This window comes from Lutra lutra, chromosome 3 (assembly GCF_902655055.1).
Source record: "Lutra lutra chromosome 3, mLutLut1.2, whole genome shotgun sequence".
NCBI classification, from domain to species: domain Eukaryota; kingdom Metazoa; phylum Chordata; class Mammalia; order Carnivora; family Mustelidae; genus Lutra; species Lutra lutra.
The window spans coordinates 181,894,916-181,921,300 of record NC_062280.1 but is presented as its reverse complement, the minus strand read 5'-3'; the positions used below and the strand labels follow the sequence as shown (position 1 = coordinate 181,921,300).

At 38.2% G+C, this 26,385-nt stretch overlaps 1 protein-coding gene across 1 annotated transcript; it reads left to right on the top strand.

Annotated features, from left to right (window-relative positions):
- Positions 1–24,172: 24,172 nt before the first annotated feature.
- LOC125094748 (ribonucleoside-diphosphate reductase subunit M2-like) lies at positions 24,173–25,870 on the top strand. The gene is given in 2 exon segments (XM_047720228.1): positions 24,173–24,729; positions 24,732–25,870. Coding segments are annotated over 2 exon segments (1,182 nt in total). The 5' UTR covers positions 24,173–24,179; the 3' UTR covers positions 25,364–25,870.
- The last annotated feature ends 515 nt before the right edge of the window (positions 25,871–26,385 follow it).

Below are 26,385 nucleotides of genomic sequence, written 5' to 3'. Positions count from 1 at the left end.
TCAAACACAGTGTGTTACTGATCAATGACATTTTCAACTAATGTTGTAAAGTGCATTTCTGACACATTTCCAGTTGTTTCCATTTCATATAATAGCATCATGCACATTCAGCATAAGAACAGATTGCTCATTAAATGGGCTATCAATCTTTGGTTAGGTACATTTAAGAGATGTTGAGGAAATTGCATCCATAATGATGTAATTTTTAACTGTTGCCTTTTCTTATCCTTGTAGCGCTACTAGTATTGAAACTGGCGGAATGTTTGCATTGTCCAGATAGTATTCATAAGAGAGGATCCCTCAAATTGAAGAAATCACACCTACTATCAGTTTATAAAATGATGCAGGACTCAATGAGAGATTTCAACTTTTGCTGTTGTGCATTTTATCCAAATTCCATTAAGCTATCACAATGCAACATTAAATAGTCAAACTGATTAGAGCTATAAATTCATTGAAAAATGACTGATAGACCTTACACTATGTAGTTCCAATTATTCATTTATTGAACTTATCTCATAGTGTAATGGTTAAGAGAAATGACTTGAGTCAGGGTGCCTGGGTTTGAATATTGGCTCTGATTTACTAACAGTCTGGACATTCAGCTTGTATCATCTGTAACAAGGGGATATACATTTACCTAGGTCATAGTTTGTAATATTAAAAGAGCAACATGTAACACCATGTAAACCATGTAGAATAGCACATAGTTATGTAAGTGTATGCACTTATTCTTTCTTCATTCATGTATTTATCCAACAAATAGTTCCTGGGCATCCACCATTCAATGATTTCTAAAAATTTCAGGTATTTCAAGAATCTCAGACACATGTGAGATTATAAATTTCAGAAGTAACCAAGTATTTTTGAAGTGACAACTGTGTATAAAAAGTTGTTTCAGGTATGTAAAGATGTGTGAGATACACAGCTAAACAGGAAACATTGCTATTTTATCATGTAAGTTAAGAGATCTAGCAAATGTGAAAAGCAGTTAAGGTGGAAAAGGCCTTTAGATAAGGTGATAGTAGATTCTGTGTCCTATTTCACCTTTTCTCAAATGATTTATCCACTTTGTCTTTAGTTAAGATTCCCATGGACCTAGAAAAAAAAATGGACAAATTCCTAGAAATATACAACGTACTAAGAATAAATCATGAAGAAACAGAAAACCTGAACAGACCAATGACTAATAAGGAGATTGAGTTGGTGATAGAAAACATCCCAGAAGTCCAGGACCAGATGGCTTCACCAGTAAATGCTACCACACGTTTTAAAAGGAATACCAATCTTATATGCTCCTAAAAAATAGAAGAGGGAACACTTTCAAACTCCTTTCACAAACTCCTTTCACAAGACCAATATCAACCTGATATCAAAATCTAACAAAAACAGCACAAGAAAATTACAGGCTAGTATCCATAATTAACATGCAAAAATCTTCAACAGATTATCAAACTGAATTCAACCACAGATTATAAAGATCACACACCATCATAAGTGGGGTTAATTCCAGGGATAAAAGAACACTCCAATATCCACAAAATCAAACTGGTACACACTTAAAAAAATGGATTAAAAAGGGTATCTCAATAGTTGCAAAAAATGTGATAAAATTCAATATTCATTTATGATTAAAAACTCTCAACAAAGTGTATATAGAGGGAACTACCTCAACATAATAAAGGTCATATAGGACAAGCCCACAGCTAATATAGTTAATCATGAAAAGCTGAAAGCTTTTCCCCTAAAATCAGGAACAAGAAAAGAATGCTTACTCTTACCCCTTTTATTCAATGTAGTGCTAGAAGTCCTAGCCAGAGCAGTGAGATAAGAAAAAGAAATACAAGGAATCCGAATTGGGAAGGAAGCATTGCCAGTATTTGCAGATAACTTACAGGCATATCCCTTTTTATTGTACTTCACGCTAATGTGGTTCACAGAGATTGTATTTTTTATACATTGAATGTTTGTGCCACCCGTGCATGAAGCAAGACTGGCAGCACTCCTTTTCCAATAGCATTTTCTCACTTTGTGTCTGTCCCATTTTGGTAATTCCCACAGCATTTAAAAATTTTTCATTATTATATTCGTTATGGGGAACAACAATCAGTGATCTTTGAGGTTACTATAGTTTGGGGGCACCACAAACTGCACCCATATAAAATGTGGGACTTGATCAAATATATGTATTTTTTTTTAAAGATTTTATTTATTTATTTGAGAGAGAGACAGTGAGAGAGAGCATGAGCAAGGAGAAGGTCAGAGGGAGAAAGCAGACTCCCCATGGAGCTGGGAGCCCAATGTGGGACTCGATCCCGGGACCCTGGGATCATGACCTGAGCCGAAGGCAGCCGTCCAACCAACTGAGCCACCCAGGCGTCCCAAATATATGTATTTTGACTGCTCCATCAGTTGGCAGTTCCATTTCTCTTCCCCTCCTCAGGCTTTCCTACACCCTGAAACACAGTAATTTTGAAATTAGAACAATTAATAAACTTATGATGGCCTCTAAATGTTCAACTGAGAGGACGAGTTGCATCTATCTCCCTTAGATCAAAAGTTAGAAATAATAGTAAGGAAGACATGTAGAAATTTCAGATTGGCACAGGAGGCCTAGCTTTCAGTCTAATAGTTGGTCAACTTGTACATACATAGAAAAGTTCTTGAAAGAAATTAAGTGCTATTCCACTGAACACATGACAGGTAAGGTAAAACAGCATTATTGCGGATATGGAGAAAGTTTTAGTGGTTTAGAAGATAAAGTCCGCTACAACATTTCCTTAAACCAAAGCCTAATCCAGAGCAAAGTCTTAACTCTCTTCAATTCTACGAAGCCTGAGAAAAAGGAGGAAGCTATAGAAGAGAAGTTTGAAAATAGTGGGTGTTGGTTTACGAGTTTTAGGAAAAGAAGTCATCCCCATAATGTAAAAATGCAACAGGAAGTTGCAAGTGCCGATGTAGAAGGGGTAATAAGTTAGCCAGAAAATGTAGTTAAGGTAAGCAATGAAGGTAGCTCAAGAGCAGTTTTTCAATGTAGATGAGACCTCTTTCCATTGGAAGATGCCATCTAGGACTTTCATAGCTGAAGAGGAGAAGTCAGTGCATGGCTTCAAAGCTCCAAAGGACAGACTGACTCGGTTAGGAGCTAATGCAGCTGATGACTTAAAGCTGAAGCCAATGCTGCTTATTTGCCATTCTGTAAATCCTATCCATCCCTTAAAGAATTGTTCTAGATCTACTTTGCCAATGCCCTATAAATAAAACGAAGCCTGGATGACAGCACATCCCTTTACAACATGGTTTACGGAATATTTTAAGCTGTTAAGATCTACTGCTTAGTTAAAAGCTTTCTTTCAAAATATTATTGCTCATTGACAATGCGCCTGGTCACCCATGGACTTTGATGGAGATGAACAATGTGATTAATGTTGTTTTCATGCCTAAGACAACATCCATCCTGCAGCCCAGGGATCAAGGAGTAACTGACTTTCTATTTAAGAGTTACATTGTGTTAGTCTAGAGCTGCCATAGGTAGTGATTCCTCTGATGGATCCGGGCAAAGTCAATTGAAAAAGTTGGAAACAATTCACCTCTCTCAATCCATTAAGAACATTTGTGATTTATGGGAAAAGATCAAAATATCAGTATCAATGAACATTTGGAAGAAGTGGATTCCAATCTTTGTGGATGACTTAGAGGTGTTCAAAACTTCTGTACAGGAAGTAATAGCATATGTGGTGGAAACAGCAAAAGAACTAGAATTGGATCCTGAAGATGTGACTGAATTACCTCCATCTCATGATAAAACAGAGGAGTTGCAGCTGCTTATAGATGAACCAAGGGAACTGCTTTCTTAAATGAAATCTCCTAGTGAAGATGCTGTAAAGACTGTTGAAATGACAACAAAGGCTTTAGATTATATAGAGAGAGTTGATAAAACAGCCCCAGGGTTTGAGAGGATTCACTTCAATTTTAAAAGTTCTGCTGAAAGTAGAATGCTATCAAACAGCATCACATCCTACAGAGAAGTTGTTCATAAGAGTCAATCAATGTGGCAAATGTTATTGTCTTATTTTAAGAAATTGCTATAGCTACCCCAACCTTCAGCAACCACCACACTGATCAGTCAGCAGCAAGGAGGTAAGAACCCCTCACACCATCATCAAAAGATTACAGTTCACTGAAAGCTGCTTTCAGGGTTAGCATTTTTAACAATAAAGTATTTTTTTAATTAGGGTATGTGCATTGTGTTTTTAGACATAATGCTATTGCACAGTTAATAGTTCACAGTATAAACTTTTGACACACTTTATTACAGTGATCTGGAACTGAATCTGTTAGCTAGGAAGCAGCAAGGAGTCAGAGGGCTAAAGCAGACCAGAGGGCTAAAAGCTATCAACAGGAGGGAGGAGGGGGAGGGGACGAAAGCAGGGAAAGAAGGTATCTGTTTTGCAAAAGAAGTAGCTCTTACCAAGGAGATGTATGGTCAGGTGATCAGCAGCTGCCCCTTTGTATGAGCCAGCTTGAGCCTGATTGAAAATGAGAACCCAAGTTGCCCTAAAGTGACTTTCAGCTCACTATAGTAAGCTCTCTTCCTAGGGATGGGATTTTTCCACCATTTTTTGAACATATGATGTACTAGCATGTTGATATGCTATGAATGCAGAGCTGAGCCAAAGTGCCTAACAGCAAATGTATATGCTCCTTACTATAACAAGCTCTCTACTGCTGTCCACCTAACAAACTGAAGAAAAGCTTCCTGCACTAACCCTCAAAGAGTGCTTTGAGAACCATCTTCCAGACTCATTCATTGCAAGTAATAAAAAATCATTGGCTTAAACCAAAGACTGGGGCTCATGTATTGGCTGACTGACCCCAAACAACAAGCCCTTTACATTCACTAACAAACTCACAATATCTGAGATTAGAGAAAAATCTAAAGACTCCACTAAAATTGTTAGAAGTCAAATTCTGTAAAGTTGCAGGATACAAACTCAATACATAAAGATCTATTATCAGAAAAATTAAGAAAAACAATCTTGTATTCAACTGCATTTCTCAAGGTAAATTAGCTAGGAACAAATTTAACCAAGAAGGTAAAAGACATGTACATTCAATTTCTAAAACATTCAGGAAATTGAAGACAGAAAGAAATGGAAAGAAGTATCCATGCTTAGGAGTTGGAAAAATATTGTTAAAATGCCCATACTACCCAAAGCAATCTACAGATGCAATGCAATTCTTAACAAAATTCCAATAGATTTTTTTCAAAGAAATAGAACAATTCTAAAATTTGTGTGGAACCACAAAATCCTGAAGTAGCCAAAATAATTTTAAGAAAAACGTTGGAGGCATCACCATGTCTGAATTCAAATCATATTACAAAGCAACAGTAATCAAAACAGTATATTGTCATAAAAATAGACACACAGATCAGTGGAACAGAGAGCCCCAAAATAAAACTGCATGTATGGCCTGTTAATTTATGATAAATGAATCAAAAATATACAATTGGAAAAGGACAGATACTTAAATGGTTTGGGAAAACCAGACAACCACATGCAAAAGAAAGAAACTGGACCACTATATTTCACATGCAAAAATAAACTGGATTAAAGAGTTAAGTAGACCTGAAACCATAAAGCTTTAAAAAGACACAAAGCATTAAGTGGTGATGGTGATTTTTTGGATTTGACAGTAAAACAAAAACACATGAGACTACAACAAACTAAAAAGCTTCTGTACAGCAAAACCAAAACTCAACAAAATGAATAGGCAACCTCCCCAATGAGGAAAAGATCTACAAATCATTTGTGACAAATAATTGATATCCCAAATACTGAAAAACTCCAACAACTGAAAATGTGATTAAAAATACATAGAGTTTCTGAATAGATATTTATCCAAAGATGACACTCAGCCAGCAGCTACGTGAAAAGTAGCTCAACATCAGGGAAATACAAATGAAAACCATAAGGAGATATCACCTCATACTTGTTAGAATGGCCATTATTAAAAAGACACCTTGCCGGGTTGACAAGGTGGTGGAGGAAAGAGAATGCTTGTTGCATATTTGGTGGTAATGTAAATCAGTGCAGCCATTATGGAAAAAAAAGAATGGCATTCCCTTAAAAGTTAAAACTACCATATATACAATGGAGTACTATGCAGCCATCAAAAGAAATGAAATCTTGTCATTTGCAATGACGTGGATGGAACTAGAGGGTATTATGCTGAGTGAAATAAGTCAATCAGAGAAAGACAATTATTGTATGATCTCTCTGATATGAGGAATTTCAGAGGCAGAGTGGGGGCTTTGGGAAGTAGGGAAGGAAAAAATGAAACAGAATGGGATCAGGAGGGAGATAAACCATAAGAGACTCTTAATGTCACAAAACAAACTGAGGGTTGCTGGGGCGAGGGGGGATGGAGAGGATGGTTGGGTTATGGACATCGGGGAGGGTATGTGCTATGGTGAGTGCTATGAAGTGTATATACCTATATACCTGATGATTTACAAATATGTACCCCTGGGGCAAATAATACATTACATGTTAATAAAAATAATAAAAAAATTAAAACTACCCTATGATCTAACATTTCCACTTCTGCATATTTTTTCTTAGAAACAAAACACTAACTTGAAAAGACATCTATACCACTATGTTCACTGCAGTATTATTTGTAATAGTCTAGACATGGAAGTAACCTAAGAGTCTATTAATAAATGGATAAAGAAAATGTATATATATGTGTATCAGTCATCCATAAAAAAAGGAAATCTTGTCATCTGTACCAACATAGACCTTGAGTACTTTTACTTAAGTAAAATAAGTCAGAAAAAGACAAGTATCAGTGATGAGGTGATCAAAAGGTACAAACCTCCTATCTTAAAAGGCCTAAGCCTGTGCTATGTAGCATTGTGACTCTAATTAATACTGTATTGTATACTTGAAGTTTGCTAGGAGTAGATCTTGACAGTTCTCACAAGGAAAAAACTATGTATGATCACCAGTGTTAACTAGACTTATTATGGCAATCATTTCATAATATATACAGATATGGAATCACTATTATACATCTGAAACTAATATCTGTCAGTTACAGCTCAAAAAAATCCCTATTTAAAATACAGGTATACTTTATTGTGGTTTGAGATGTAATACAATAGAAAATACTGACATTTAAAAAAATAATTCTAATTTTCTGTTCAACATTTAAACATGTTGAATGTAAAAAAATGATTTAAGAAAATAAAAATATTGAATGTTTACTGTTGTGAAATATAGTTTATTCCCAGTTACCTACTCTTTCCCCAAACGTAGGAACTACTAAAATGGATTCAGACACTTCCAAGAAGTAAATAGTAATCATTCTTGACAATCATTTTGTTACATTGTCTTCACTAAAAATGCCCTTTTGTTCATCAGTACCTCCTCAGCCTTTCTTGAAGTACTTCCTAGTTCTTTGCCCTGCCAGCAAATGCACTCACTGCTCCCACCATTTTAGAGAACCTCATCTTTTCTCTCTTCCCTGCTCACCTACTCTCAGACTTATCTTCCTTAGGCAAAGTCTCCTGTTTGTTGATCATCTCATGAGCCTCAGGACTAGCTGGGGTGTCATGTCCATGACATTCAAGTAACAAACATATCAGTGACAGAGTAACAGTTATGTGTGAAAAACTTCAAAAAAATATGGTTAGTCAAGAGATGCCATACTCACTACATAGGCTTAAAAACTTAAGTCGAAAGCTACTTCTCAGAATGTCAAAGAATCACACAGCCATTTGAGGTAGATATTTTTGGGGAAACAACCTGCTGAGCCTGGCTTCCCCTGTCACTGCTGAGCTGGATATCTGCTCTGGCTGTGGTGCAGGACACCACATTTCAGTCAGTCCATTGCTTTAAGACCAAAAAAAGGCAAGCACAGCAAACTCTACATTCTATTGAAACACCGGGGGATATTGTTTTAAATATCTTGCAGATACCTATTCTCATCCATTCAAATTCTATGCAAGAGATGGTTTCATGGTCTTAAACCTCAAAGCCTTTTAAAAACATCTTCACCTGAAATAATTTCCAACATTAATATCCTATAGTTACTTCAGGACCTTGTGTCCTACGACCACTAAAATGCCTTCATTATGTCGTCTGCATTATTATCCTGTAACTTAGATCACTTCTGTTGTTTCATTTCTCAGCTAGACCACAGGATGTGTTTTGGAAGAGCAATGGCTTTGGAACCAGAAACATGCCTTGTGCTTGTGGATTGACCTTCAGCAGGTGATTCAATATCTTTGAGTCTCAGTGTCCTCTTATTTAAGAGAATGAGGACATCTATCTTTACATTTGGAAGGCCTAGTGAAGCCCAGATTTTAAGGGCTCAATATTGATCTCATTTTTTGAGATCGATGACCATGTCTTATATACCTTTTATTCTCCATAGGTAGTATCTTGCCATTACTTTGAAGCTCAAACATGTGGAATTGATTTTAAAGAAAAGGAAATACAACTCACTAAAGCATGGCAAAGGAATGCAGCATTTTGCTCTATAATGTGAAGCCATGTCCCATTGCTATTGATTGTAGGGAAGAAGGAGCACGGGCCACTAGATTGCCATGGTGCCTATCAATCAACAATGGGCTGAATGGACTAGATCAAAAACATTAGGCAGCCAATGAGGAAAAAGGCAGAATATTAAACAAATTCAGGCTTTGCCAGCAGTATTTTGAGTCTGTAACAAGAGGACAAATCATAAGTATTCTCACTGGTGAAAGAACTTTAAGTCACATAGCTGTCTTTTAAGCCTCATTTGCTCATGCAAGTTGCACAATCAATGATAATACCCTTGTAGGAAGAGAAATGCAGATCTTCAAAAACTCAAATATATTCAGATGCGAACTACAGTGCAGCTTTGCCTTATGCAAAATAGATCTCTTGATGCAGATCATGTGTTTCACTCCCACTTTAGATTATATATTTGTGTGCTGGAGATGTGCAACTGGAAAGAGACTTTTGGGATGCTGGAGACATTGAGAATGGATATAATTAGGATGTGAAGAAAAATTATTTTGATTTGGGGTTCAGATGTTCTAAGCAGAAAGAATTATCCTGGGCACAAACAGGAGATTTTCTCTTCCACTTTACCCATACTGCCTGGGAAAATCAATTGTTTGACAATTGAAAGTGGAGCCCACTGCTGATCAGTGGCAGATACAGAGAAGTTGGGATTAGACCTCCAACTGCAAGAGTTTTTCTCCTGCCTTATCCAGCACTGACTGCTGTAGAATTTGATTCCAATATTTGGAATAAAGAAACTGTATGTTAGGTTGGAAAATACGCATGGACATATAGCTTAAGGTGATTTTTAAACATCCACAGCCCAAGATATAACACACATTGTAAATACCTCACATTCTTCTCACCCGCCCTTGAGGCCAAGCAGTTAGAGTATGTTCTTTAGGGAAGATTCCATTTTCAAAAGTAAAACTAAGTTATTTTATGCACCCTACATTTCTCTAAAGTTCATGTTCAGCCTTAAGATTGATGGGACTAAATATTTTGATGAGGCTGCCAAAAAGGTCTGTGTCATCTCAGACTGGTGAATGTTGAAGCACAAATGATGGTGGATGAACCAGAAGACATCTGGGGCTCTGATTTCATGCTAGAGAAGGGTCAAACGAATATCATTTGTAGCGTTAAGACTGGCTAAACCACCAATGTTCTCTAAGCTGTACGTGACTGCAGGTATCTCTTTGTTCAGCAAAACTGCTGTGCACAGCCGGCGGTGGTTAAAATACATTACACAGATTCTGGCATCCTAGGTTCTATTCCTTGCTGGTTCTCTAACTAGCAATGTGACCTCAGCCAGCTCAATTAACCCCTCTGTATTCCTTTCCTTGCATATAAAACAGGCAGAACAATACCTGCCTTTTCTAACTTTCAGGATTGTTTTCCAATTCGATGGAGATAAAACATGTACAAGTGTTTTGCAATGTATCGTGCAGCATACAAATGGAAGTTAATAATCATTGCCAACTGTGTTTATGACTCTTTCTCTCAAAGGCTGTCCTTGCTCAGAATGAGTCATTCCTCTTACTGCAATTACTCCAAGCTGATTCCGTGTTCATTTTTAACCCTAGCATCCTACAGCCTCACAACATTCACTGTCGTCCTTCCACCTGGGTCTCTAATGCTTTTGTATACTGCTTTACGTCTGCCTAAACTTACCTGCCATCCATGAGTTGTTTGGGGACATAGATATTAAATAAATTTTAATATTAAATAAATTTTCTTAGCTCAGTCCAAGTTTTAGTAAATTATATGTCTATATTTGAAAATGCACTATGTTCCCAGATCTTGTTCTTAGTCATATGGTGTATATTTACAGAGTTTTACAAGGCTCATAGGTGGTATTAATGAAACTGTTTAAGAAATTGGTTATGGTTGTTATAGGAATTCCAAGTTTCAGAAACTTGAACCATATTGTAAATGGTAAGTCACTATTTTATGATCAGAAGCTTGATATCCTATAAGATTACCTTATCCTACTTGGTGCCTGGCAAACCAGACCAGGAAACCTACGTCACCATTCATTATGCTAGACTTCTAGTGCCCCAAATCCTCTCCAACTTCATTTCCATGTTTAACTACCGCTCTTGAATACATTAGCTATGGAATAGCAGGGTTGTCAGAACTTGCATATCTTATAACATTAAGCATCTACATTCACAGGAAGTTGATGGGATATTGTCAATGATACACATAGCAGGCCATTTACACATATGGTCAAGGTTACTTTAAGTCAATTTCCAAAGTTTTTGAGGATTCAGTATACCTCAAAAGGTCCCGCTCCTAAAATAACTGGCTTCAACTTGTGTAGCAGGTCATGAATGATGGCAGCAGATGTTGAGTGGGTCTAGAACACAACAGGTCCGAGGAAGTCAGATAGGTGAAGCATATGAACCTGCCTATTGGTCATTTACTAATTTCATTTCTTACCCTTACTGTAAACTTTACCTCAGATTATAATTACCCACCCCATCTCAAAGCTTCCCCACAGGCAGCTCTGAGAAATCATTAGAAACTAGAGGTGGGGAGGTGGGCAGCCTGTGTAGCAGGACTACAATTGTACAACAGACTGCATGCTGGTTTCTCTGTGAGAGTGCAGTCGTTTTTAGATCAACACATCTATATCTTTTAGTAAAGCATTTTCAGCTTTTCAAACTCTACCCCCCATATCCTGCAAAATAGAATAATAGTGAGTTTATCTTGTGCTAAGATTATCATGGTCCACATTGCTGATAAGGAACTTCTACTAGCTCAGTTTTCATAGCTCATTATCCAATGGAGGCTGAGAAAAGAGATTCACAAAAGAGATTTCAGCTAGTCTTCAAATTCAGTAGAAGACAGTAAGGCTACTACTATGTTATACCTTGCAATGTAAAGTCTGAGAAATGATCTTTGGACTCTAAATACCAGAGCTATTAAAAATAAAACAAAACAATGAGCCATATTTTCTGTGAGTACCTTAACATAGAAGCACCCTCTCTGGAATTAGTTTCACCTATAATTCATAAATTCATCATGTTTGGATGCCAGTAGAACCAACTGTAGTAAGAACATCTCTAGACGTTATGGAATACTGAGCTTGTGAGTCCAAAGGCCAAGTTCCAAGGCTCTTGGAGACCAGACTATTGATTAACAGATGGAAATTTTCTTAAAAATTGGGACAACTGAGCTCCTATGAGTATACAAATACTTTTGGTATTTCACTGATAGAAGATTTGCTATTATGTAGATCTCACTGATATTTTAAAGAAAAGAGAAGGTTTGTCTAAACTTAGGGATATCCAAAGTACTCTTAGGAGCAAAAGGTCTCTTCTTGTCAACTGGGAGAGAAGACTTCTATTTCAAAACTCATAAGGAAATCAGAAAACTTGTTTATTCATCTATGACATGTAAGCATTCTGCATTTTCTTACCCTCCCATCCATGCCACATTATTAGACCTATTCATTTCTCATTCAGAGTCAAGAAAATGGGGCAGAGCTTAACCATCCTTCCTTGGCCACCCTCTTGTGCCCACTGCAAGAGACCAATTATACCATTATACTGAGAAGTAGTTCACAAATTTTGAAAAAAAAAAAAAGTATAATTTTATGTGTCAACTTGGCTAGATCATGTACCCAGTATTTGGTCAAACATTACTGTAGGTGTTTCTGTAAAGGTGTTTTTAGGTGAGATTAACATTGCTATCAGTCAACTTTTAGGTAAAGCAGTATACTCTTCCTAATATGAGTGGGCATCATCTAACTGTAGGCATTAATAGAAAGACTGATCTCCTGGTAAAAGAGGGAATTCTGCCAGCAGATGGCCTTTGAACTTAAGCTGAAACATTGGCTCTTTCCTTAGTTTCCAGCCTGCCACCCTACCATACAGATTTTGGATTTACCAACCACCATACTCCTGTGAGCCATTTCCCTAAAATAAGTCTGTACACATGCATATACACGTCTTATTGGCTCTGTTTCTGTGGAGAACCTTAATACATCCAAGTAATTTCAAGATTATGCACACAAAAAGACTATCTATAGTTTTAATGTAATTAGGCTTGCTTTTCCTGCATAAGTTAAGTGAAGATTTTGTCCTTCATAGGGAGTGCATTTTCCCACAAACTTCTCCATTTTTAGCTTGGCTCTGCCACCTTAGTTTACCTTCCTTACTAAAGGCAGGACTTTAATAGCTAAAGCTGGGCTTAGATGACCAATAACTCTTTGGTACAAATTCTACACCTTCTACAAAAGGGGACTTTATTTCTTGGGCCCCTCCTGGGCTTATGATTTCAAACATCTTCTCAACTCCTTTTCACAAGGCTCCAGAAGGATATGGAGTTCCAAGCCATGGGCAAGTCTGAAAGTGGGTCATTTAATTCTGATCCATTTTTCTCAGTAGTTAAGAGCTCTGAACATACCAGTTCTTTTACTAAATGACCTTTTCTGAAAACATCTTTCCAAATACTATTTTTTTTTTTTTTTTGGTCAAAAGGATATAGCCTATTTCTGTACTGAGAACACTATTTATAGAATTAATAGGTGCTGGATAACCTTTTACAATGAATAGATCCCCAATGCACAGTTCAGGATACATATATGCACAAAATAGTTTTCAATGGTCATCTTTTTATTGCCATGGGGGGGGGATGAAGCATATTTTAGCTTTAATTTAACCTCTCTCTGATGAAACCCAGGATAGTTTTTGTCCGTTCTTCTTACTATAAACCTTTCCTCCATCTTGGCTTACCCTTACCTGTTCCATCACAAGGGTTCTGGTAATAAGCATGTCTTATTAAAGGTAACTGTCTAAGTAGCAAATTCTTCTCTTCCTTCCATACTTACAGAGGTGGTCATTGGGATATCAGGAAAGGAATGCTCTCACTATTATTACTGATACCATAATCCTAACACAAAGCTGTGTTATGGGACTACACTGTGTAACATCCAGTCCAGACACTGCTAGTGTACTTGTGTTTAGAGTTTGCTTTTCTGGGGCCATGCTCTCAAGTTGTTGACCTCTGCCCCTGCCACCGTTTCTCAGTCATCTCTACTGCAGGATCTGAGGAGTTGCAGAGATTTGGTGTGATCAGAAGTAATCATTGCTCACACATTTCCCCTCATCTATTCCGTTTTCCTTTCATATTTCAACATTGTTAGATTTGACGCTGAAGTAAAGATATTCCACACCAGAACAGGACTTCTTTCCAAGTATATTATTTCTTAGAAAACAAAGAGGGCTTTTCACTAAATAGAGATCTACATAACGGTTTTACACTGTATTAACACTTGAGAAGATCCTGTCATGACAGAAGCCAGGTTGAGGGTAGTATTCCATGTATTTTATTTACATCAGTCCTGTAGGTAAAGGAATCCCACAGTTTGAGTACTGCTACTCAAGAAAAATGGGCATATATGGAAATAAACCAGGTAGATACTTAAGTAATAAAGTACAAATCTTGACTTCAAGGTCTAAAGCAAGATTGGGTCATAACAAAATTGAATGGGAAGAGTTCTCCCATTTCTCTTGTCCCCAGATACCCACAATCTTCCTATTGACATTCTGTACCACGATGGGATTGAGTACAATCAATGAATCTATACTGGCACATTATCAACCCAACTCCAGTTTATATTAGGGTTAACTTAGTATTTTACATTCAGTGGATTTTGACAAGTATGTAATGACATGTATCCATCATTATAGAATCATACACAAGTTTCGCTGCCCTAAAAATTCTGTGCTCTGCCTATTAACCCCTCTCCCTAACCCTGGCAGTGATTCATCTTTTTACTGCCTCCAGTTTTGCTTTTTCTTTTCATTCAGGATAAGCATGCCTGTTTTAATAGATCTCCATATTTCCTATTAAATCTCCCTATTACAAGTTTTCCATAAAGTTTGATCTTTTTGATATACAACTTGATTATACCAGTGTCATGTTTAAAGGACTTCTCATGGTCTCTAGTCCCCATCAGTGATCTAAAGCTCTTTAATATCTGGCCCCCACTTACCTCCTTTGTTTCATATGATGTACCAACTTGCATATTCTATTCCTATATATAGTACTTGTAGTTGGCAGAATGAACTGCGTTCTGTTTTGTCTATGTATACTATTTTCCCATTTCTCCCATCCAAGTACTAACCAGGCCTGACCCTGCTTAGCTTCTAAGATCAGACAAGATCGGGCACATTCAGGGCGGTATGGCCATAGACTATTTCCCCATTTCTAAGAATATTTTGTACCTCCCAATTACCTGGATATATCAGACTTCATGTCTCAAAGTAAATCTTTCTTTCAAAGAAAACTAAGATAACTTAACACTGAACTCTTCTTTCATCCTGCATTAGTTTTTCCTCATAATGGTACAAAAGCACTCTACTGAAAAAATACATATTTTTTTTGAGAGAAAAAGAGCAAGAGAACATATGGAAGGTGGGGGGTGGGTAGGAAGCAGACTCCCTGCTGAGCAGGGAGCCCAACATGAGGCTCCAACTCAAAACCTCGAGATCATGACCGGAGCCGAAGGCAGATGAGCCACCTAGGCTCCCCCAAAATACCTGCTTCCCAACTGGCCTTCTACATTAGGCAGTAAAGTCCTTGAAGTCAGTATTTGTACTTTGTTATTTAAGTACCTATCTGCCTTTATTTTCAGATATGCCCATTTTTCTTTGGTAGCAGTACTCAAACTGTGGGATTCTTTTACCTATAGGACTGATGTAAATAAAGTGTCAAACCCCCTTCATAACTCAACATTGTTAGGTTTGGCACTGAAGCAAAACTGTTCCACACCGAACAGGATTTCTTTCCAAGTATATTATTTCTTAGAAAACAAAGGGGACTTTTCACGAAATAGATATAAATACTTGTTTTATGTTGTATTAACACTTGAGAAGATCCTGTCATGACAGCAGCCAGGTTGAGGATAGTACTCCATGTTCTTTAAATCCCATGGTTACGGATCTTGTTACTTTTAGTTACAAAAACATACCACAATTGCAGAATGAATATGGGTGTATCTTGTAAAAAGATAAAACACGTACGTTAAACATCTATTAAATACTTAGTAAGGAAACTGCCGAGATCTAATAGCTAAGTTCCTTAGTAGGAATGCTTGAAAGCTCAGGCAACCCTTCTCATTGGTACTGAACGATACTGACTTGTATTGGAATACCTTACACAATAACTGAGTCTCAAAATCTCAAAGACATGTGACTATTATTCCAATTTTTCCAGTGAAGAGAGCTAGAGTTGAATTAGTCTTTTTTTCATCATTAACACCTGAGGTCCTCCCTATCCTGTATTATTTCTACTCCCCATTCTTCATTTCCTTTTCCATTTAGGTTTCTTCCATAACAAGTTTAACACATGTTCATAGATAGAAGATCATTTATGTGAACTGTAAGGACCTATTTAGAAACTGTCCCTGCTCCCCTTCCCCCAGGGGATTTACTTGGAGACAAGTCCGGGAAACCAGCTCCAGGTAACAAAGCCCAGATACAAGGGTGGGTCAGGCCAGGTGAAGACATCTGATCAGTGGGGGAGTGGGGGGGGGTGCATACGGTCTCCCTGGTTACCAAGGAGTATGGGCCCCGCCCTTTGGGAGCCTTTTGGCACCAATCCTAACCAAGTTGTAATAGGCTGGGTCAAATGTCTACTAGGGTAAATTGTAACTCAATTGGTCACCTAGCATCACTGTGGAGTTTCCTGTGAGTGTTAAAATCTCATTGGTCACCTGTGCGTGGCCAGGCCCGACCACATGGCCTTTGCCCTTAAAAGCTAGACTGTGAAACAGAGAAGGGTCTCCCTCTCTTGTAAGAGGTGCGTCCCCCGAGCGTTCGGTTAGATTCTTGATGCTTGGTGTGAAATAAAGCTTTGCTTGACCTTCGCTTTATATCAGTCTCGCTCCTTTAATCACGGACCCATTATTGGGGCATAACAGAACCAATACAAATGTACACCTAACAGTTCTTCCTCTTCCAAATGTGTACTAAGATTTTTCACCAAGCTCAGTGTGTCTTATGTATCATACTGCTGAAGAGCATTTAATAGAATTCTACGTAGCCCCTTCACTTCCCTGGAAGACCACATCATTCCAATTCCCCGTTGCCATAACCAGTGTTTTCCTTCCATTCTTTCAGGTGTGGATTGCCGGGTTATAGGGAAATAGAGCTCTCCCTTTTCTGAAGCAATAGTAGACTATAATCCAGAATGGTTACCTTGGTTTATATTCCTTTCTCCACATGCTTTATAACGTTTTGTAAAAGAGTGTTCTTAACATATATTAAAAACCTTTTTGAATGTTCTAGGACAGGTATCTGCCAGTCCAACTCCTCAGATCTTTTTGGTCTTCTGTTCCTTTTCTTGTGCCTTCACATTCTAACATTTAAGATATCATGATTTGGTCTTCATTTCCTAAATATAAATAATCTTCCCTAGGATAGAAACTACTTTTTTTTTTTTGTCTACAGCACTTAATGATACATTCAAAAGTTCTGTTTTATAATCTTTTCATGCAATTGCTCATCTGCTTTGAAATAAATGAACAGGAATTCAATATTATGCTAACAGCTAAGTAGAGAAGTTCTCTCCCGCGCCCCCAGGTTTATATTGCAGACAGTCATCCTTACAATTCATGGTCTTTCCATCAAACTTACTTTTTCCCATCAGTTTATGGGATTTTAAAGTACACACATGCACAGTGTGCTTTATGTCCCTGGAGGGCATATTAATACTATGTTCAAAGAATTTTGTGCCATTTTTTTCTTTTTGACTTTCACTTCCTGCTCCATTCTAATCTTTGTCCCTCTAATCTTGTGAGGACCTGGGATAAAAACAATGAAAATGTGTGGTTTCTTGTTCTTTTGGTCATTCTTAAAATAGTGGGTTTGTGTATAATGATATGCATTCTTCTTCTCCAAGGTAACCATAGAAACAAGATCAGTAGAGTATAAGGAGCTTTAGAACAGAGATGATTGAAACAACAAATAGATCTCCCACATTAGGGAGAATACATTTTTTCCTCTCTCCAGTGAGTTAGGAAGGTAGGTTTTACCTATAGGATCTATAGAGGGTTTTTTTTTTTTTTAAGCCATGGAAAAATGTTTTAAACCCAATGAGAATAGGAAACTTGATTGTATCAGCTAGTATCAAACCACCCTAAGGAATCAGTAACTTCAGGTTAGTGGTTGTAAAAATTGAGGTTTTAAGAAATAGTAGTTTAATATTTAAAATAATGAATTACTTTTTCAAAAGTAATTGCTAGAAGTCACTCTAACTTGTCATAATTTGCATCAGTAGCTGAATAGCCCCAAAATAAGAATACTTGTAAAGCTAAGCCCTAGGCCATCAGGCTGCCCTGCCATTGATCTATACCAAACATTTGCTTTGTTATGTAATGATGTTAACCAGAATTTACCAAAGGAGGCTCCACTCTAAATTTTTACTACTAGAGAATTCTCATTAACTAGGCAACATTCAAAATAGTGGCTTATTTCTGCTAATGACCAAGGTGTGCTCAAAGCAGTTTGTGTGCTAGTGTGACAGAGCCATGGCACCTATCCCTCTAGGTAAGGTTACAGCTTGTCAGAGAGGCATACTCACAGGTGGCACAGGAGGACAGAAGGCAAAACATCTGTCAAGGTGAATGCAGGTGTAACATGTGGCTTTCCTAGACTGTGCATATGTCGTGTTCAGACATTTCAAGCAATGTAGCACACTGAGAAACGTGAAGGAGGAAGAGGTAGGAAGGAAAGCAGAAGGCAGAAAAAACACTGTCATCAACCCACCCCAAGTAACCACTGTCATTTTAGTGTCTTTACACCCACTTAGAGAAAGGCAGACCAATACATCCTTAAGCTGGTACCATTCATGTTTGACTCACAAGGTATATATATATATATATATATATATAATTTTTTTTTGTCATTGTAACTTTTGATTTTCAACATACTGGCATTTAAATGTAGTTGTGTTTTATTGGTACATTTAATCTGCATTTAAATAATGGGCAATTATTGGAAATTTAATGTTTCTGATCTTAAAATCAAGCTGTGATGAAAAATTTAGGGGATATGCATACAAATATACAATTATTCCTTATAACATCACAGCAATGAAGTTATGAGAATAAGTAGTTATTAATTTAATAGTATTTGATAATTTCAGACAAGATTTTGACTGAAATAATCTGCTAGACTTGTCTGGTTCAGGCATCTCAGTAACTATCAAAATTTTAAACTTGAAACTCTTTGGTAACTAAGGTAAGTAAATCGTGATCAACTGAGAAGAGGTGTACTCAGAGTATTGATGCGAGCAGTGAGGCACAGAATAGTTCTTTCCTTGGTGACAGAGTGAGGAAGTGGTGGAGCCAAGGTGAAGACCCAGGTGATCTGACTGAATCACATGGGTTTGTTTTCTGCACATGTAAACTACTGTAAATGCATAGATGGAGATGTGTACATCATGCATAATTCTAAACAAGTTATATAACTCATACTACATTAAATATATTTCCCTTCACACATATACCACATACTTTACTACACAAGGTAAAACCTAAAGACTTTATTCTGATTTTCTGGCTTAGTAATTTCAGAGGAATTTGCAGATCAATATTTGCATTTTTGTTGACAAAGGCATATTATCCCATTGCATAAATGGTTTTCTCTCCCCATGCTCCTCCTAATGGATATTTAGACCAATTCCAATATTGTTGTTACAAATAATGCTGTAAATCTATTTTTATGGATATGGGTGGTGAAGATTTTAAAGCATTAAAAAATGTGTTTATTTTATAGTTCATTTATGTTTATAAGCTAATATATACAATTTTCAAAGTTAAATAAGAATCCTCAGTCCCCACCTTACCACATCGTTACTCCAAATCCCTAGTGTTCAGAGACAACTACTATAATCTCTTAGGGAAACTTTCTGTATTTACTTCCATGTCTCTAATTAATATAGTTATACCACTCGCACTACTACTTGATTTTTCTTACCCTAGTAAATGATGATTTAGCTTTTTGGGCCACTCATTCTCACCAACCCTCTGAAGTGCATGTACTTATATAGGCTTCTGTTCTTAATCTTGCAATAGGCAGGTCACAATATTAGTATTTAAATTCTAACAGCTAATACATTTAAGTAGAAACTGTTTTCTTGGACTTCATATTTGTCAGCTCAGTTTTCAGGGTCATTTACCACTAACAGTCCTGATTTCCAAAGGAAGTCTGGAACCTCTTTCTCCATGCTGGACTGAAGGTCTCCTGCCCTGCTTTTATTCTGCAGCACCCACCCTGCTTCACTCCTGGTTTGGACTGCACTATTCTCTCTGGGCACATTCACCTCAAGTAGTAACCCAAGATAGGATAATTTGGAGGTACTCTTGTGTATTTGTGCTTGAAAAATGTCATTTTACTATCCTGATATTTCATTAATAATTTTATAGATAATTATCTTTCTCTTGAAGTATCTTCCCAGGGTCTTCCAGCTTTCACTGTCTTATATTATAAATCTGATGCCTTTCTGGTTCTTAATTCTTTGTACAGCAACTTTTTATCTATTTAACTTTTAAAACCTTTTAATTGCTTCCCTGTTACCAAGTTTCATAATAACATGTTTTGGTGTGGGGATCTTCCTTGTTTTACTGGGGCTCAGGGAGCACTTTCAATGCAGAAAAAGAGGAAGGAGTATTCTTCAGTTCTTGAGATTTTTATACTGTTTCCCAGTGTTCTCTACCATTACATGTGTTTTAATTATTATCATGGTATAAACCTTATTGAACTATTTTTCTCCTTGCTCCAATTCCTTGTCTTTCAGTTTAACTTCTAAGTATTAGATGTCTAGAACTTATAACTGAAAGTTTGTACCCTTTGACCAACACTTCCCCATTTCCTACACTGCCCCCAGTCCATGATAACCACCATTCACTGTTTCAGATTCTACATAAGTGTTATCACTCAATAGGATCTTTCGTGTGTCTGGCTTATAGATGAGGTGCTCCAAATTCATCTGTATCATTACAAATGTCAGGATTTCTTTAAGGCTAGTATTCCATTCCATGTACAGGACAGTTTCTTCCTCCATTTAGCCATTGACACTTGTTTCTATATATTGGATATTGTGAATAATGCTGCAATGAACATGGGAATGCAGTTACGTGTTTGAGATATGAATTTCAATTCCTTTGGATAAATACCCAGAAGTGGGGCTGCTCAAGCATAGGGTAGTTCTATTTAATTTTGAGTGAACTCCATATGGTTTTCCATAACAGCAGTCAAAATTTACATTCCCACCAATGGCATTCAAGGGTTCCTTTTTCTCCACATCCTTGCCAACCTAAGTGTTCTCACCATACATTAAAAAATAGTAACTATCTCTAACCCGACACCTAAAGGAGCTGGAGAAAGAACAGCAGAGAAAACCCAAACCCAGTAGGAGAAACAAATAATAGAGATCAGAGCTGAAATCAATGAAATAGAAACCAAAAGAACAGTAGAACAAATCAATGGAACTAGGAGATGGTTCTTTGAAAGAATTAGTAAGATTGATAAACTCCTGCCAGACTTATCAAAAAGAAAAGAGAAAGGACCCAAGTAAATAAAATCATGAATGAAAGAGGAGTGATCACAACCAACACCAAAGAAATACAATTATAAGAACATATTATGAGCAACTATATGCCAGCAAAAAATTTGACAATCTGGAAAAAATGGGTGCATTCCTAGAGACATATAAACTACCAAAACGGAACCAGGAAGAAACAGAAAACCTCAACAGACCCATAACCAGTAAGGAGATTGAAGCAGTCATCAAAAATCTCCCAACAAACAAGAACCCAGGGCCAGATGGCTTCCCAGGGGATTCTACCAAACATTTAAAGAATTAATACCTATTATCCTCAAACTATTCCAAAAAATAGAAATGGAAGGAAAACTTCCAAACTCATTTTATGAGGCCAGCATTACCGTGATCCCAAAACCAAAGACCCACCAAAAAGGAGAATTATAGACCAATATTCTTGATGAATACAGATGCAAAAATTCTCACCAAAACACTACCCAACATGATCCAACAGTACATTAAAAGAATTATTCACCACGACCAAGTGGGATTTATTCCTGGACTGCAAGGTTGGTTCAACATCCGCAAATCAATGTGATGCAATACATTAATAAAAGAAAGAACAAGAACCATATGATACTCTCAATGGAGGCTGACAAAGCATTTGACAAAGTACAGCATCCTTTCTTGATCAAAACTCTTCAAAGTGCAGGGACAGAGGGTACATACCTCAATATCACCAAAGCCATCTATGAAAAACAAACAGCGAATATCATTCTCAATGAGGAAAAACAGAGCTTTTCCCCTAAAGTCAGAAACATGGCAGGGATGTCCACTATCATCACTGCTATTCAACACAGTACTAGTAGTCCTAGCCTCAGCAATTAGACAACAAAAAGAAATTAAAGGTATCCAAATTGGCAAAGAAGTAGTCAAACTCTTACTCTATGATACTGCATGGGGAAAACCCAAATGACTCCACTTGAAAACTGCTAGAACTCATACAGGAATTCAGTAAAGTGTCAGGATATAAAATCAATGTACAGAAATCAGTTGCATTTCTATACACCAAGACAGAAGAAAGAGAATTTAAGGAGTTAATCTCATTTACAATTGCACCCAAAACCATAAGATACCTCGGAATAAACCCAACCAAAGAGGCAAAGAATCTGTACTCAGAAAATTATAAAGTACTCATGAAAGAAATTGAGGAAGACACAAAGAAATGGAAAAGCGTTCCATGCTCATGGATTAGAAGAACAAATGTTGTGAAAATGTCTAAGCTACCTAAGCAATCTACACATTTAATACAATCCCTATCAAAATGCCATCAAATTTTTTCAAAGAAATGGAACAAATAATTCTAAAATTTATATGGAACAAGAAAAGACTCTGAATAGCCAGAGGAATGTTGAAAAAGAAAGCCAAAGTTGGTGGCATTACAATTCTAGACTTCAAGCTCTATTACAAAGCTGTCATCATCAAGACAGCATGGTACTGGCACAAAAACAGACACATAGATCAATGGAACAGAATAGAGAGCCCGGAAATAGACCTTCAACTCTATGGTTAACTAATCTTTGGCAAAGCAGGAAATAATGTCCAATGGAAAAAAGAAAGTCTCTTCAACAAATGGTGTTTAGAAAATTGGACAGCCACAAGCAGAAGAATGAAACTGGACAATTTCCTTACACCATGCACAAAAATAGACTCAAAATGGATGAAAGACCTCAATGTGAGAAAGGAATCCATCAAAATTCTTGAGAACACAGGCAGCAACTTCTTCCTAGAAACATTGCCAAAGGGAAGGAAAGCAGAGGCAAAAATGAACTATTGGGACTTCATCAGGATCAAAAGCTTTTGCACAGCAAAGGAAACAGTCAACAAAACTGTAAGACAACTGACAGAATGGGAGAAGATAATTGCAAACGACATATCAGATAACGGGCTAGTATCCAAAATCTATAAAGAACTTATCAAACTCAACACCCAGAGAACAAATAATCCAGTCAAGAAATGGGCAGAGGACATGAACAGACATTTCTGCAAAGAAGACATCCAGATGGCCGACACATGAAAAAGTGCTCCACATCACTTGGGATCAGGGAAATATGAATAAAAACTACAGTCAGATACCACCTCACACCAGTCAGAATGGCTAAAATTAACAAGTCAGGAAATGACAGATGTTGGCGAGGATGCGGAGAAATGGGAACCCTCCTACACTGTTGGTGGGAATGCAAGCTGGTGCAGCCACTCTGGAAAACAGCATGGAGGTTCCTTAAAAAGTTGAAAATAGAGTTACCCTACAACCCAGCAATCACACTACTAGGTATTTACCCTAAAGATACAAATGTAGGGATCCAAAGGGGCACGTGCACTCAAATGTTTATAGCAGCAATGTCCATAATAGCCAAACTATGGAAAGAACCTAGATGTCCATCAACAGATGAATGGATAAAGAATTGGTATATATATACACAATGGAATACTATGCAGTCATCAAAAGAAACTGAATCTTGCCATTTGCAATGATGTAGATGGAACTAGAGGGTATTATGCTGAGCGAAATAAGTCAATCAGAGAAAGACCTTTATCACATGATCTCCCTGGTATGAAGAATTTGAGAGGCAGGGTGGTGGGTTTGGAGGATAGGGAAGGAAAAAATGAAACAAGATGGGATCAGGTGGGAGACAAACCATAAGAGACTCTTAATTTCACAAAACAAACTGAGGGTTGCTGGGAGGAGGGCGTATGGGGAGGATGGTTGGGTTATGGACACTGGGGAAGGCATGTGCTATGGTGAGTGCTGTGAAATGTGTAAGGCTGACAATTCACAGACCTGTACCCCTGGGGCAAATAATACATTATATGTTAATAAAAATACTTAATAAAAATAGTAACTATTGTGGTAAAGGATAGGTCAGTTTGTGATCATGACACAAGGTATACTTACATTAAAAACCACATTGTATACTTGAGATCTACACAATGTTGTTTACATCTCAATAAAGCTAGAATAAAAACTAAATTTAAAAAAGGTGGTGGGGCTCCCTCGCCGCCACCATGCTCTCCGTCCGCGTCCCGCTCGCCACCATCGTGGACCCCCAGCAGCAGCAGCAGCAGTTCCAGCTCTCGCCCCTCAAGCGGCTCAGCCTGGCGGACAAGGAGAACACGCCCCCGAGTCTCAGCGGGACCCCCGTGCTGGCCAGCAAGACCGCCAGGAGGATCTTCCAGGAGCCCGCCGAGTCGCAGAAAACTAAGGTACTAGGCCCCAGCGTGGAGGACGAGCCACTACTGCGAGAAAACCCTCGTCGCTTTGTCATCTTCCCTATTGAGTACCATGATATTTGGCAGATGTATAAGAAAGCTGAGGCTTCCTTTTGGACCGCCGAAGAGGTGGATCTCTCCAAGGACATTCAGCACTGGGACTCCCTGAAGCCTGAGGAGAGATACTTTATATCCCATGTTCTGGCTTTCTTTGCCGCCAGTGATGGCACAGTCAATGAAAACTTGGTGGAGCGCTTTAGCCAAGAAGTTCAGATCACAGAAGCCCGCTGTTTCTATGGCTTCCAAATTGCCATGGAAAACATCCATTCGGAAATGTACAGTCTCCTCATGACACTTACATTAAAGATTCCAAAGAAAGGGAATTTCTCTTCAACGCCATCGAGACAATGCCTTGTGTAAAGAAGAAGGCAGATTGGGCCTTGCGTTGGATTGGGGACAAAGAGGCCACCTACGGAGAACGGGTTGTGGCCTTTGCTGCCGTGGAAGGAATCTTCTTTTCTGGTTCTTTTGCGTCGATATTCTGGCTCAAGAAACGCGGCCTGATGCCTGGCCTCACGTTTTCCAATGAACTTATCAGCAGAGATGAGGGTTTACACTGTGACTTTGCCTGCCTGATGTTCAAACACCTGGTCCATAAACCTTCCGAGCAGAGAGTGAGGGAAATAATCATCAATGCCGTTTGGATAGAACAGGAGTTCCTCACAGAGGCCCTGCCCGTGAAGCTCATTGGGATGAATTGCACGTTGATGAAGCAGTACATCGAGTTCGTGGCAGACCGGCTTATGCTGGAGCTGGGTTTTGGCAAGGTTTTCAGAGTAGAAAATCCATTTGACTTTATGGAGAATATTTCACTGGAAGGGAAGACTAACTTCTTTGAGAAGAGAGTAGGCGAGTATCAGAGGATGGGAGTGATGTCCAGTCCAACAGAGAATTCTTTTACCTTGGATGCTGACTTCTAAGTGAACGAAGATGTGCTCTTATTTTGCTGATTCCCCCCGCCCTTTCTCATAAAAAAAAAAAAAATCAGCCACTTGAAGTGTATCAAACCGGCTACACCGTGAATTATCCATAATGTTCATTGATAGTGTTGTTAAAATTGTGTAGCTACCTCATAGGCAAGCCTGTTGATTAGTGACGCTAGTTGTCTCACCTAGAAAGCAGCTTAGACAGAAGCTACTCGGATTGGTAGGAAAGACCTTGGCCGTGTTCAGTGTTTGCAGGCAGGCCGCCATCCGTGAGTTCACCGTGGCTCCTGGTGGCAGTCAGGGCCCAAAGTTCAGGGTCCTGGAGTGAGTCTGACCCCGCAGGATGGGACAGTTACTCCGAGGTCCTCGGGAGGCTTCAGCCTTGGTGCTTCAAAGCAGATATTAAAGTTTTTTTACTTACTGATTTGTATATAAAACTGGCACTTTACACACAAATAAACAGAGTTTGTACTGTTGAAATAAAGGCCTGATTTCACCTGATTTGGTTTCTAGCCCAAATGCAAAACCTTCTATTGAGCGTTGATGGGAGCCAGTCTGGAATTTTCCCTGGGCGACCGAAGTCCATCCATCCTGTGCAGAACAAGCACGTTATTTCTGTTCTTTATTTTCTAGAATGAATAGATGGGCTCCTTGATCAACTTGAGAGTCAGTTCTGTACACACCTAGGTATTAGCTAGCTGGGGCCACAAAGAAGACGGGTTAGGGTTAGGTCAAGTGTCATGGGATGAGACTGAGGGGGAAAGGATCTCCTGACTTCAGTCATTTGAGCTTGAAGTGTGGTGCAGGCTGCCCACTGGTCACCTGGGGCCATGCGAGGGGCGGCAGCCTCTTAGTCCTCAAATCCCCTTTCCCCAACCTCAAGCTCTTACAGAAGATCCTTAGATCCTTAGTGTGGATCTGAGATGTCTTGTAAATTGATTTTCCCCCCATCCTTGCACGAAATGCCCCCCTGAGGATCTTGGTGCAATTAAGTGGCACACCCAGGACTGAAGTAG